The 11,961-nt window shown below is 45.3% G+C and overlaps 1 protein-coding gene across 1 annotated transcript; it reads left to right on the top strand.

Moving 5' to 3' along the window:
- Window positions 1–3,526: 3,526 nt before the first annotated feature.
- LOC136522260 (U-box domain-containing protein 21-like) lies at window positions 3,527–5,220 on the top strand. The gene has a single exon (XM_066516083.1). It carries the CDS (start codon window positions 3,697–3,699, stop codon window positions 5,047–5,049), a length of 1,353 nt encoding a protein of 450 aa, XP_066372180.1. The 5' UTR covers window positions 3,527–3,696; the 3' UTR covers window positions 5,050–5,220.
- Window positions 5,221–11,961: the final 6,741 nt, after the last annotated feature.

Here is an 11,961-nt window from a genome sequence, read left to right as displayed (position 1 = left end):
TGCGCATTATGCAATATTCTGAATTTCTACAAGGCTGGTGAAACAAGCACCATCATTTCCAAACTTGTATATACACATGTTATATAATATAACCGACAATGGTTAAAAGTTTGTAAACATCCAAAATAATGAAATAAATAGAAAGAAATCACTACAGCATACTGATGTGTATCAGCTCGCAACATACTCGAGACATGAGCACTAATAGTTTTTTTATTTTGGATTTGTAAAGAAATTAGCCAACTTGTAAGCTTCTGATAGAGCTTTCTCAATGTGTGTCATATTTCTCATCCCAAATGCAGTAGTATAGCCACCCATAGATCCATCCTCAAAATCAATAATATTTAGTGGTGTAGCTTCTATTTCAGAGTCAATCTAAACTGAATGATGAGACCAATTCATGTAATCGATTCTTGTGTAGACAACCACAAAAATCAGGAAAGAAAATATATGATATATTTTGTACAACTATTTAAGGAATAAGGTGCATTAGTGGGAAGGATGTATCATATGGAGTGCCTACACAATATATCATGTGCTTAACACTGCTAGATTCGAATCGCCTGGTGGGGGAAGGATTGCAGTGCAGCTAGAAGGGTTAGGGGCGGATTTGAGGGTGCTGCACCCTCCCCCCTGGAACAATTGAGAAGAGGGCATGACTCCAGGGGCAGGATTCTGTCATCTCGAATCAGAGTTCCAGGGGATCTAGAATGGGAGCAGAGGTACCTTGGTCCAGTGGCATGGAGTAGGCCGCTGGTGCCGCGCCCGCCGTGGAGGCCCCGTCTGTTGCCAAGGCCACGCCCACCATCGGTACTCAGTCGCCCAGTCTAGCATCGGTTCCATGGCACCGCAAGGTCCTAATCCTGTGCTGCCAAAGCGACGGCCGGCGCCCGCCCTGCCCTGAGGATTGCCGATCGCGCATGGGCGGGGGAGGGGATCGCTCGATATTTTTCAGAAAAAAAGAATCGCAGGTGTCGGAGATCAAACCGTGGTTGGGCTGAGACCTGGAGCACGTGGGGGTGGGATGGGATGGCTTCAACGCAGCGTGAGGGATCATCCAAAGAATCCTGACCATCAGATCACGTTGAAGCCTTCAGGGAAGGTCCAGCAGCCATTGATTTTAATGTTGTTGTATCTTTGGGTGCACATTTTAGAGTGTACGGAAGAAAAGTCATGACTGTGGGGGACTAAAATTGTGGGTGGACCTAGTATAATTTCAATTAGTCCCTTATAGTATAGATTCTAAATTGTAAGTCATTTAGCCTGATCTATATACATAGTGTCGGTGTTTTGTAAATCGGACTAGTAAATTTATACGATTGCCACGCTGCTCTAGGATGACGATGGTAGCATCCAAAAGGCACGAGGATTTATATTGGTTCAGGCCGGAGCCCTACGTCCAGTCTCAGAGATGATCTAGTGCGTGTTCCTCGCTTGAATCTCTGAAGTTCTTATAATGGGGGATGCAAGAATGGTGAAAGAGGTTAGAGAGCTAGACCTAGGAGATGGACTGTCTGAAGGTAAGCTCTAGGAGCCCTACTACGATGGAGAATGAGTAAAATGGTAGATGATGCCTCAAGATGGTGCCATGGCTGCCCTTATAGAGAGTTTGGGGGCCAGGATGTGTACAGAGAAGGAGGTTCTCCCGACCGAAGGGTCGTGAGCCTAAGGGAGGTCCTAACTAACTTGGCTTGCAAGCTACGCCGTCTTGTGGTGCACGTCCGGACATGGTTGTCGTCATGGTCCTGTGGCCACGCCGCGGCATGGTGTGGCGTGGTGCTACTGTGCCGGGCGTGGCGGCACTGTAGGCACAGTGAAGGTTCGCCAGCCGTCCTGTACGACGTGGTCTCCGCCATGGTCTTCGTCATCGCCTCTTGGTTTTCTAGGGCGTCGTACAGGAGTTGGTAGCCGCCCCCAAGTCGTCGGTCGCCTTGTTGGCCGGAGGAGCTGAGGGCCATGACCCCGATCGTTGGGGTCGTGGCCTCCACCAGTCCGGATGGCCTCTAAGTTAAGGCCTTCGTCGTGGATCCCATCCTGTAGTGGGTGGAATCGAACATGCATCTGTCGGGCCGTATTTAGCCGGTGGTTATCGTACCAGTCATAATCGCCTTGGGCGTTGTTGTCCTATCTGAGCTCCGTGGTGCAGGGATGACGTCTGATTGGACCGAGGTGACCGCTGTCCCCTCGGTCCTTGCGGGGTCAGAGTGGCACACCTACCCTTGTCAGAGCAGGTGTGCCCGGTTGCGCTCGACCTCTCCCCGTTCTTCCCAAGGGTCGGGATGGTGGAGAGGTCGTGCGTCTCTTGTACGCTGTGTGGCTAAGTCTGATGAAGGGGTCGTGGCCGGCCTCGCCTTAGCGCTTGGCCTCATTTTCTTGGATCAGCTAGGCCTCGATCGTTCGGGCCCTCGCTGGCTGATGTATCGTGGGCTATACACCGGGGTTATAACCCGACACAAAGTTTTGCTATACACCTAAATGTACACACTTTGCACAAACACCTGAGCTATGCAACGGAAAGAGCAACTTTTGTATATGGATAACTTTGCTACGCACACCATCATAAAATTCATAATAGGGATATGGTTTGCTTGGCATACGCTCACAAGTAATAACGGTGGATTTGTGTTTGTATATGGATAACTATTTCTCTATTATGTTGTTCTTTTGTTTTTTTTGGGAAAAAAACACACCTACCCTCTTTCGTTTTCGTTCCATTCATTCCACATATATGTTCTCACAATAACATAGTACTCTCCCGTTCTAAATCATAAAATGTTTTGGATTTTATAGATATATATTGTTTTTACTATATATTTAAACACAATATATTTAAGTGCGTAGCAAAAACTATGTATCTATAAAGGCTAAAATGTCTTATAATTTGAAATGGAGGAAGTACTATTTATTGCAAGACTTTCATATGTGTTAATACTCCTAACTACTAGTCTCTCTATATTTAATTATAAGACTTTTTTTTGCTTTTTTAGATACATAGTAGTTTTTATCGTGCACTTATATAGTAAAATCAATGTATCTAGAAAAATCAAAACATCTTGTAATTTGGAATGACGGAAGTAGATTGCATGCTACATTTCCTTCAAAATTAGTCCTTGCTTGAGATAAACAGAAAGTTGTTGAACTACTAATGCACGTCACTAATTATTCAAGGGTTGCCTTACGCAGCATTGTCCATCCATCTAAAATAGTTTCCAAAAATCTTTCTGGCGCCCGGACGCCGCCAAAAGGAACACCAAAAGCGCCGCGAAGACCCGATCAATAAACAAGCAAGAAAAAGGGGAATCACGAGGAATCCTACCGTTTCCCCCGCGCGCTCCGTCCGCGGCCCGTAGGCGAGGGCGAGAGCCAACGCGGGTCGCCGTCATCGTCCTCGTTCAACTCTCCACCGTTCAACGGTCAATGTTCAAACCCCGCGACCCAGCTTGCAAAGCAGAAAACAATGCCATTCGGTAGCCGACACACGCCGCAGCCGCACAGGTCGTCTTCTCTCCTCCCCGCAACCTATATATCCTCTCTCCTCCCCATTTCCCCCATCGCACTATCTCTCTTCGTTCTCCTTCTCCTCTCAACGGTCAGCTATTCAGCTCAAAGGACTCAGCTTTCATCATCGGCTCAACGTTTTCGGCAAGCTCGACATAGCAACGACCAGAGCACACTCCTAGCTACCGGCCGGAAACAATGGTTCTGCCCATGTCGCGCGCAGCGAGGGCCGCGTCCAGGATGGTTCCCGAGATACCGATGTTGAGGCGGAGCAGCAAGCAGCAGGCCTCCGCGGCGGCGGCAGAGGAGTTGGCGGTGCCGGCGCACTTCGTGTGCCCGATCTCTCTGGACCTGATGCGGGACCCCGTCACGGCGCCCACTGGGATCACGTACGACCGGGAGAGCGTGGAGGGCTGGCTGGCGCGCGGGAACGCCCGGTGCCCCGTCACCGGCCGGCCCCTGCGGCTGGCCGACCTGGTCCCCAACCACGCCACGCGCCGGATGATCCAGGACTGGTGCGTCGCCAACCGCTCCAGAGGCGTCGAGCGGGTGCCCACGCCCAAGGTGCCGATCGGTGACGCCGACGCCGCCGAGGCCGTGGTTTCGGTGTCAGCCGCCGCGAGGCGCGGGGATGCCGCCGCGTGCGGGGCGGCGGCGGCCAGGGCCAGGGCGCTTGGCAAGGAGAGCGACCGCAACTGGCGCTGCCTCGCGGCGGCCGGCGCCGCGCGCGCGCTGGCCGCCGCGTTCGCGCGCCTCGCCGGAGAGCGCGTCGAGGGCGGCGCCTGCGCGCTGGGTGATGTCCTGGCCGCGCTCACCGTCTTCTTCCCGCTGGACGACGAGGCCCGCCGCTGCATTGCCTCCCCGGCGTCGCTCAAGTCGCTCGTCTCCGTCATGTCCCACAGCGAGCTCCCGGCGCGGGCCAGCGCCGCCGTCGTGCTCCGCGAGCTCGCGTCGTCGGCCGTCGACGGGCACACCCTCGAGGCCGTCCTGAGGACCCCGGGCATGTGCGACGCGCTCGTTGGCCTGGTCCGGAACCCCATCTCCACGCCGGCCACCAAGGCCGCGCTCGTCACGGCCTACTACCTCGTCGCCGCCTCCGACCGCGCGGCGTCGCGCTTCGCGGAGCTCGACGCGGTGGCGGTGCTCGTGGAGGCCCTCGTCGACGCCGACAAGGGCACGAGCGAGAAGGCGCTGGCCGCGCTCGACGGCATGCTGTGCGCCGACGCCGGCCTCGCGGCCGCGCGTGCGCACGCGCTGGCCGTACCGGTGCTCGTCAAGAAGATGTTCCGCGTGTCCGACATGGCCACAGACTTCGCCGTCTCCGCGCTCTGGCGCCTCTGCTGCGCGGGCGACGCCGCCGCCGCCGCCGCGTGCCGCGCCGAGGCGCTCCGCGTGGGGGCGTTCCAGAAGCTGCTGCTGCTGCTCCAGGTCGGCTGCGGCGGCGTCGCCAAGGAGCGCGCCAGCGAGCTGCTCAAGATGCTCAACGGCTCCAGAGGCAGCGTCGAGTGCATCGAGACCGTAGACTTCAAGGGACTCAAGAGGCCATTTTGATCGGCCGACGGAAACGAGATTTCTTTTGTTTTTGTGAAGATTTGATTCGACACTTAGATCAGATGTGTGGATAAAAGATACATAGAGGATGTTTAGATTTAGGAGAAATTTTTGACACTGTAATTGCACAGTCACATATAAAGAGAACAGCACACAGAAGTTAACATAGTTTCTTTGACATATGATCCACTTTGTGCAGTTTTGCTGCTTTTGTGAAGTTATTCATTGGTTTGAGGCTTTGGGCATTTTAAGCAAAGATACAAAAGAGAGCAGAAGAATTTGACTCAGAACTCGAAGCCCATTATAATCAGCTAAAATCTGCCGTCCCACGTCTGTGGCTGTCGTCTAGCGTTCAGACAGTTCATACTTCAATTCATTTGATTGATGATGACGAAGGCCATGCTTCGGATTCGTGCAAAGAAGACACCAAACACGCCATGTGTTTGATAACCTGCTCGTTTTCTTCATCATAAACAAATGAAAGAAACCACTCAACCACCTTGTTCTTGATCCCGTCGGCAAATGCATGCCATCTATCATCCATGTGCTCTTATTCCATTGGTCCAGCAAGCATGTTCCCACACACAGATCAAAACCACCTCCCTTTCCGGCATTCGACTTTATGGCTGTAAAGCTCAATCTTTTTGTTATAGTTTGATCCCAATTCGTTCAACGATTACTGCTACATTTTGAAAAAACGACGGCTGAGACGCAGAGGACACGAACACATGGATCATCATGAACAAATCTGAATTGATCACTCACGCAGCAAAGAAATCGGGGCAGCAAACTGAAGGCAGCTCGCCTCAGTGGTTTACACCAGAAAAGATAACATGGAGAAGAAAAGTTAGGAGCTGCGTGTAGGAGTCGTCGCCGACGAGACGACGAGGTGTGCGTGACGGCACCGATCATGCGGTGGTGGACGATCCGCCGTTGGAGTCGACGAGTCGTCTCCGTCCGTGAGTGATGACCGATGAGTCCGTGGTCGGATGGATCCGCCGGTCGAGTCGTCGCCGTCCGTTGTCCACGGCAGAAGCGTTCAACCTCTGCTCATCCGAATTCCAAGTTATCGTCGCCCGCCGAACTCCGTTCTTCCGTCCAAGTTTAATTTGGGTTCAATGGCAAAGACGTTGGGATTGGGAGTAAACAAAGACAGCCACGGACGGAAACAAATTAATAGGGAGATGAGACCGGAGACCCGGTCGGTTACGATTACGACACTGACAGCATGACGCTATTGGCAGACCGGTGGTAGAGCGCGTACCTTTCTCTCAAAATGCAAAACCAAATGGACCGGCAACGCTGACCTCTCGCCATCGAATCACCACCGGTTGCCTTTGACCGCACTTGGTTTACGGGTTGCCGTCGGTGATGCGTGGATCACCAATTGTGGTGTGGCAAAGGTTTTCAGGGCGGTGTGTTTAGTGTTGTGGAGAATTTTAGAGTCTCGATCGCATGAAACTTTATAACTTTCTAAATGACACGTTCGAATTGAAGTGCTCAAGGGCGCGTCCCAAACGGAGCCCGAATCGCTAGTCTACGTGAATTTCTATTGGCAGAAAGAGTGGTAGAGGAGTAGTTTCGCAGTCTTTCGATAAAATCTCTCTCAGAGCAAGTATAATAAGTACACCTCGTCTCATAGCTAAGACAATTCAGCAAATCCTACGTGAAAGAGAGATCGTGAAAGAGGGAGAAAAGGAGAGAAAAGATGGAACAAGCACGAGATCCGGCGCCAATCGCATCACAGGTTCCCATGCAGTCCTTGGGGCCAGCCACTACTAGGTCCTCACATCCCGCCAACGTCTCCAACTAGGGATGGATGCGGATGTCCACGTATTCGAAATATCCGATATCCGTATTCGTTTTAGTGTAAATATGGATATCCTATTCGTTTCCGGTTTAAATATAAATGTTAAATTGATATATCCATATTCGTTTTTTAGATTATTCTCTATCTGATTCTACATCCGTATTCGACAAAAATATGGATTATCCGCATCCTTGAAGTACAAATTTGTAGCACCCGGTTTTAAGAACAAAACCAGATACGCACCATATGTGAGCCCAGAAAGTCAAATCTCACATATAGCTACAAATAAGGGTAATATCAAAAGACAATACTTAAATATATAGCGTATTAGTATAAAGAATATAACCTCAGAGTACAGACAACGTAAAGACAACTCCTATCTTCAGACGAAGACTCCAAATCCACAGGGATAACTGACTGGTTGATCACAAGCCTAACTCCTCCAGACTAGCAATCTGGTATCCATCTGGGATTTTCATCCAAATAATTGAAAATAAAGCAAGCGTAAGTACATGTCGTACTCAACAAATGTAACATGGGGTTCATGAGGCTCAAAAGGCTGACACTGGTTTAACTGCGATTAGCTTTTAATGAGTCATGATTTTAGCAATTGAGTAGCAACAAATTTATCACAAACCCATAAACACATGATCAGGTAAACATGAGTAATGAATAGCATAAACAGTAATCATTAATGAGCGTATTCATCATCAGTATCATCGTGTTCATCATCATTAACCATTAGTGATCATCTATTCCGTAAAGGTTCCAAGGCCGCTCGTGACCGTGAGCACGGCTGATATACCAGTTTTACACTCTGCAGATGTTGCACACTTTCACTGTGAGTCGTGATTTACCCTTTCGCCCGAGGCGGCCAACCTCTTGACCCACTACCAAGGAAGATCGGCAGGGTTCACTATGAAGCCTTTCAAAGGTTCATCTAACAAGTTAGGGCCATTAGATTCACTCGGCAAACAGTTATAGGAACCCCCTATCAAATGGCACAATTCCTTCATGGCTATACACATAAGAGTAGAGGTTGTCCTATACCCGATTCGGCAAGCCATTCTTATGCCAATAAAGGTAACCACTAACAAGCTAGAAAAGGTCCTCATACTAAGCTAAAGCCAGAGCCATATAGCCCTCATAGCTGTACTGTAAGTCTCGGATGATCACTTACAGATAAATCCTTAAAGAGAGGAATCTAGAGCACCATAAATATCCCAATGCTCTAGCCCCCTTGTTCCATGTTGCTAAAAAACATCTTTTAGTGTTTATTGCATATACCATTAGTAAGTTACAAGATCATGGTCTTTAATTGAGCACTAGCATCATACTACTCAATGCAATAACCCAAAGGTATCAAGGTACAAGATAACAAAGTACTAGGAAAATTATTATGGTTGCCAAGGTAGACGCATGCAGTATGAATTAAATGATTAAAGGTGAATAGGTAACAAGGAAGATCCCATGCTATACTTGTCTTAACTTGCTTTTCCCCCAAAGCAATATGCTCAAAAGCCTTTAGTATTCAACTTTCAATCTTCTGCTTCCAATTCCCAGCTTCTAGTCTTCAGAGAACAGCTTCTTAATCACCACGTAAACCTCACCGATTGACTAAACCATATATCACCACACAAGCATCCATACAATCATACACGAAGCAAACAATAGATCTAAATTAGAATAATACACCAAACGTAAAATCAAGACGAAAAGTTTGTGAACCGAATCTATGTCTCACTACGAACACACAGACGCGAAAAGCACTCTAATTGGAGCTACGGTGAAAAGATACATCTACCGAAAGATCTTATTATAAAACTATTAACTTTATGTGTTTTATTCATATAAAAACATATATAAGATATTTTATAGAGATTATAATTTAAGTCAGATTTAGATTTGATTTATAAAACTAAAGTGAAACAAATCATATTCTATTTATAAAATCCAGTTGCATAATTGTTATTTAAGATATGATTCAAACCATGAAATTCTAGTATTAGTGATATGATAAACACTGTTACTAATGTGTAGATCTTGATGATATGAATCTAACGCAACTTGAATGGACTAAAACGGATCTAGGACGCAGAAGATATAATTTAAACAAGATTTCTTTTAATCGAATAATAGATTAAATCTAATCATAAATTTTAAAAGTTAAAAACATATTGAACAGTAGTATGAACATGTAGATTATGAAATTATGAACCTAACGCAATTTAAATGGATCAAATCGGAGTTAAAACGGAAAAGTTATGGCCAAAACAAAATCAGTGGTAAATCTGTAAATAAGTGAAAACGTATTTTGGATCTAAACCGACGAAACTACGCTTTCCAAAGAGGAAAACAGATTCTAAAAAAAAGTTCTATGGGCTGCGGGTTTGAAAATAGAAAATTGGAGAGGCTCTTTTAAAACAAACCAGCGACGACGGCGACGGTGACGGTGACGGCGACGGCAACGGCGACGACGAGAGAAAGAGGAGAAAAAAAATAATTTACTACACGAGGGATTTCCCAAACTAGGAGCTCCCATTACGGTAGTTTTGGTGTGCTTTACCCAAGGGATTGGTTGATATATATAGAAAGAAAAACTCTCCACATCCACGTCAACTAACGATATGATACTAATTGATGTTACAACCTCCACATTTACTAATGGGCCTAAATAATCATTAAAGCCTATTAGTAAATAAAAGCATGGACCTTTAGGATTTATTAGGATTATTGCACATGGGCTTTGAGCGTTGGGATAAATGAGAGATTTATTATTTTCGGAATTAATTAATTTCATGGATAAAATAATTCTAAAAAAGTCCAGAATCAATATTTAAGCCACGAAAAATACTCCGAGACCTCCTAAAATTTGGAGAAAATTCTCAGAGACACTTTGGAACATGATGAAGCCAAATAAAGTATTTGGAGCTCATAAAAAGATTGTTAGAAACTTGGAACATAAAGATTAAGATAAAGGAGATAGGAATTAAATTCTAGAAAGAAGCTGGAAAATTCCTAGAGATAGATATTCGTCTCCTAAACGTATAAAAACACACATTTTGCATATAGAAACACGAGGTGCGACCGGCATGAATGCAACAAACACGTTTCTACCTTATGATAAATTTTAAATTAATGAAAATTTTATTTTCCTATGTTTTCATGTGCTCAAAAATTCAAAAATAAATCATTTTAACTCTATTTTCAAAAGTGGCAAATTTTGGGGTGTTACAATTCTACCCCCCTTAAGATGAATCTCGTCCCCGAGATTCGAACGATGTCGACTAGGAGATAGTGGTACTTCGTCTCTAGATTCTTCTTTACTTCATCGTGTAGTTCCATCGTCTTGATAAGAATCCACTTTACTTTGCATACATGTAAATCTTACTCCAAGTAACTTGTCAAACTAACTCCAAGATTATGACAGGTACCTTGAACAATTCTTAAGTAACTCCAATCACTAGGCTATCTTTCCTTTTTAGTCCGTAATATCAATTCTCTTTCTTAGTATATTCACCTTCCAACGAAGCCTGACGAATCTCTTGGTCAGAAGGATATTCTACTACCAACCTTCAAAACATTAATGATCCCGGTCAAGTTGCTCAAACTTGGAATACAATTCTTAGTCCTTGGTGTCACCCGAACCTTCTTAGCACAATTCTCCATTGCTAAGGTCATCGGCCATGACTTTTGCTTCTCCAAGTAATAGCACTTTTTCCAAGTCATAATTAATTTCATTCCAACGAGGATAACACAAGCTCAAAACCAAATTAGTGAAGATGTCCTGTAGATTCTTGTGATCCACCAAGATGTCACTCTTACTTCTAAAAAGATAGTACTTCCATGCTTCACAATAGATAACTTCCAGATCATGTTAGGTAGTTCAACTCATGCTTCCTTAATTGACTTAATGAACAAGCCACTACTTTTCTTCTAGTTTAAGGACACATCCCACACCTTGACAAGGTGCATCCTTGTAGATATGAAGCTCTCGTCTGGATCTGGCAAAGCTAATACTTATGTTTTACTTCAACCTCTTCTTGGACTCCTTCAACACTTAGCTAAAGTTTTTTTATCCAAACTAACTTGAAAACTTATCCAGTAGCTCTATCAAAATCTTGATGATCTTGGATAAACCTTCCTTGAACCTTTAATCAAACCTCATTGAGACTCTGAACTTCTTTCACATCTTTGGGTACCACCACGCTTCTGCTACGCAAACTAGAACGTATGATACTTCATCTTGTAAATTCTTCCACTTGGCTACCCCCTTAAGAAAAATAAACTAGGGGACACCAAGCATAGCTTGCATATTCTTTTAGATAAGCTAACTAGTATGAAGTCATTCTGACATCCCAATGATACTCTCGCATATGACCAGGAACAAGAAATCTGGAATTCCTCGTGAGCAGAAAAACAACAGTGCAGTAAAACAATTGTAACTCTCATTCTGCTAATTCAATGAAGTTGTAGCTTATACCGTTGGAAAGCTTATAAAAGTCTACACAACTTCCTTATAGAAAACTTTTCCAAATTATGCAGTTAACTTGGTCAAAAATAGTGCACAACAGAAACTGCTCCAGGTTCCAAACAGCACAGATGCATCACCTTGTGATTTTCATATCTCCATAACCAAAATAGCTATTAGGGTGATTCTTACGGTCAGACAAAGATATTGAAGTCTACTGTTGTCCAGAATTTTCTCATGATTTTTTGTTGTCCAGCAATAGAGATATAAGCTGAATAGTGCAGACTGCTCCAAAAAGACAGGATAGAGAAAATAGAAGAAAACCAAAACCCGACTCTTTATTTCACTAATCCTTATGCCTTAGGCCTATAAACTAAATGATTTTGTAGGGACACCCAACAAGATCATTGCAATCATTACAAAAATCCAAAACAAGCATAAGCATAATGACAGTTCAACAAGCAATAATGGTGCATAACTCAATCATTAACTCAACTTGCGATACTATCGTCCTTGTTGAATTAGGGGTAACAATCCTAAGACATATCTTTAGATTATGCAAGAAGGTGATGAGAAACAGTTCTAAAAGCATATCAAATCAACAAGTGAAGATGAGAACAAAGACTTTAAA

This window comes from Miscanthus floridulus, chromosome 18 (assembly GCF_019320115.1).
Source record: "Miscanthus floridulus cultivar M001 chromosome 18, ASM1932011v1, whole genome shotgun sequence".
Taxonomy (NCBI): domain Eukaryota; kingdom Viridiplantae; phylum Streptophyta; class Magnoliopsida; order Poales; family Poaceae; genus Miscanthus; species Miscanthus floridulus.
Note: the sequence above shows the minus strand (reverse complement) of the source record. Positions and strands in the feature narration are given on the sequence as shown.

Bases quoted from the DNA above. Each gene is read 5' to 3' on its own strand.
- LOC136522260 (XM_066516083.1), top strand. From the start codon at position 3,697: ATGGTTCTGCCCATGTCGCGCGCAGCGAGGGCCGCGTCCAGGATGGTT.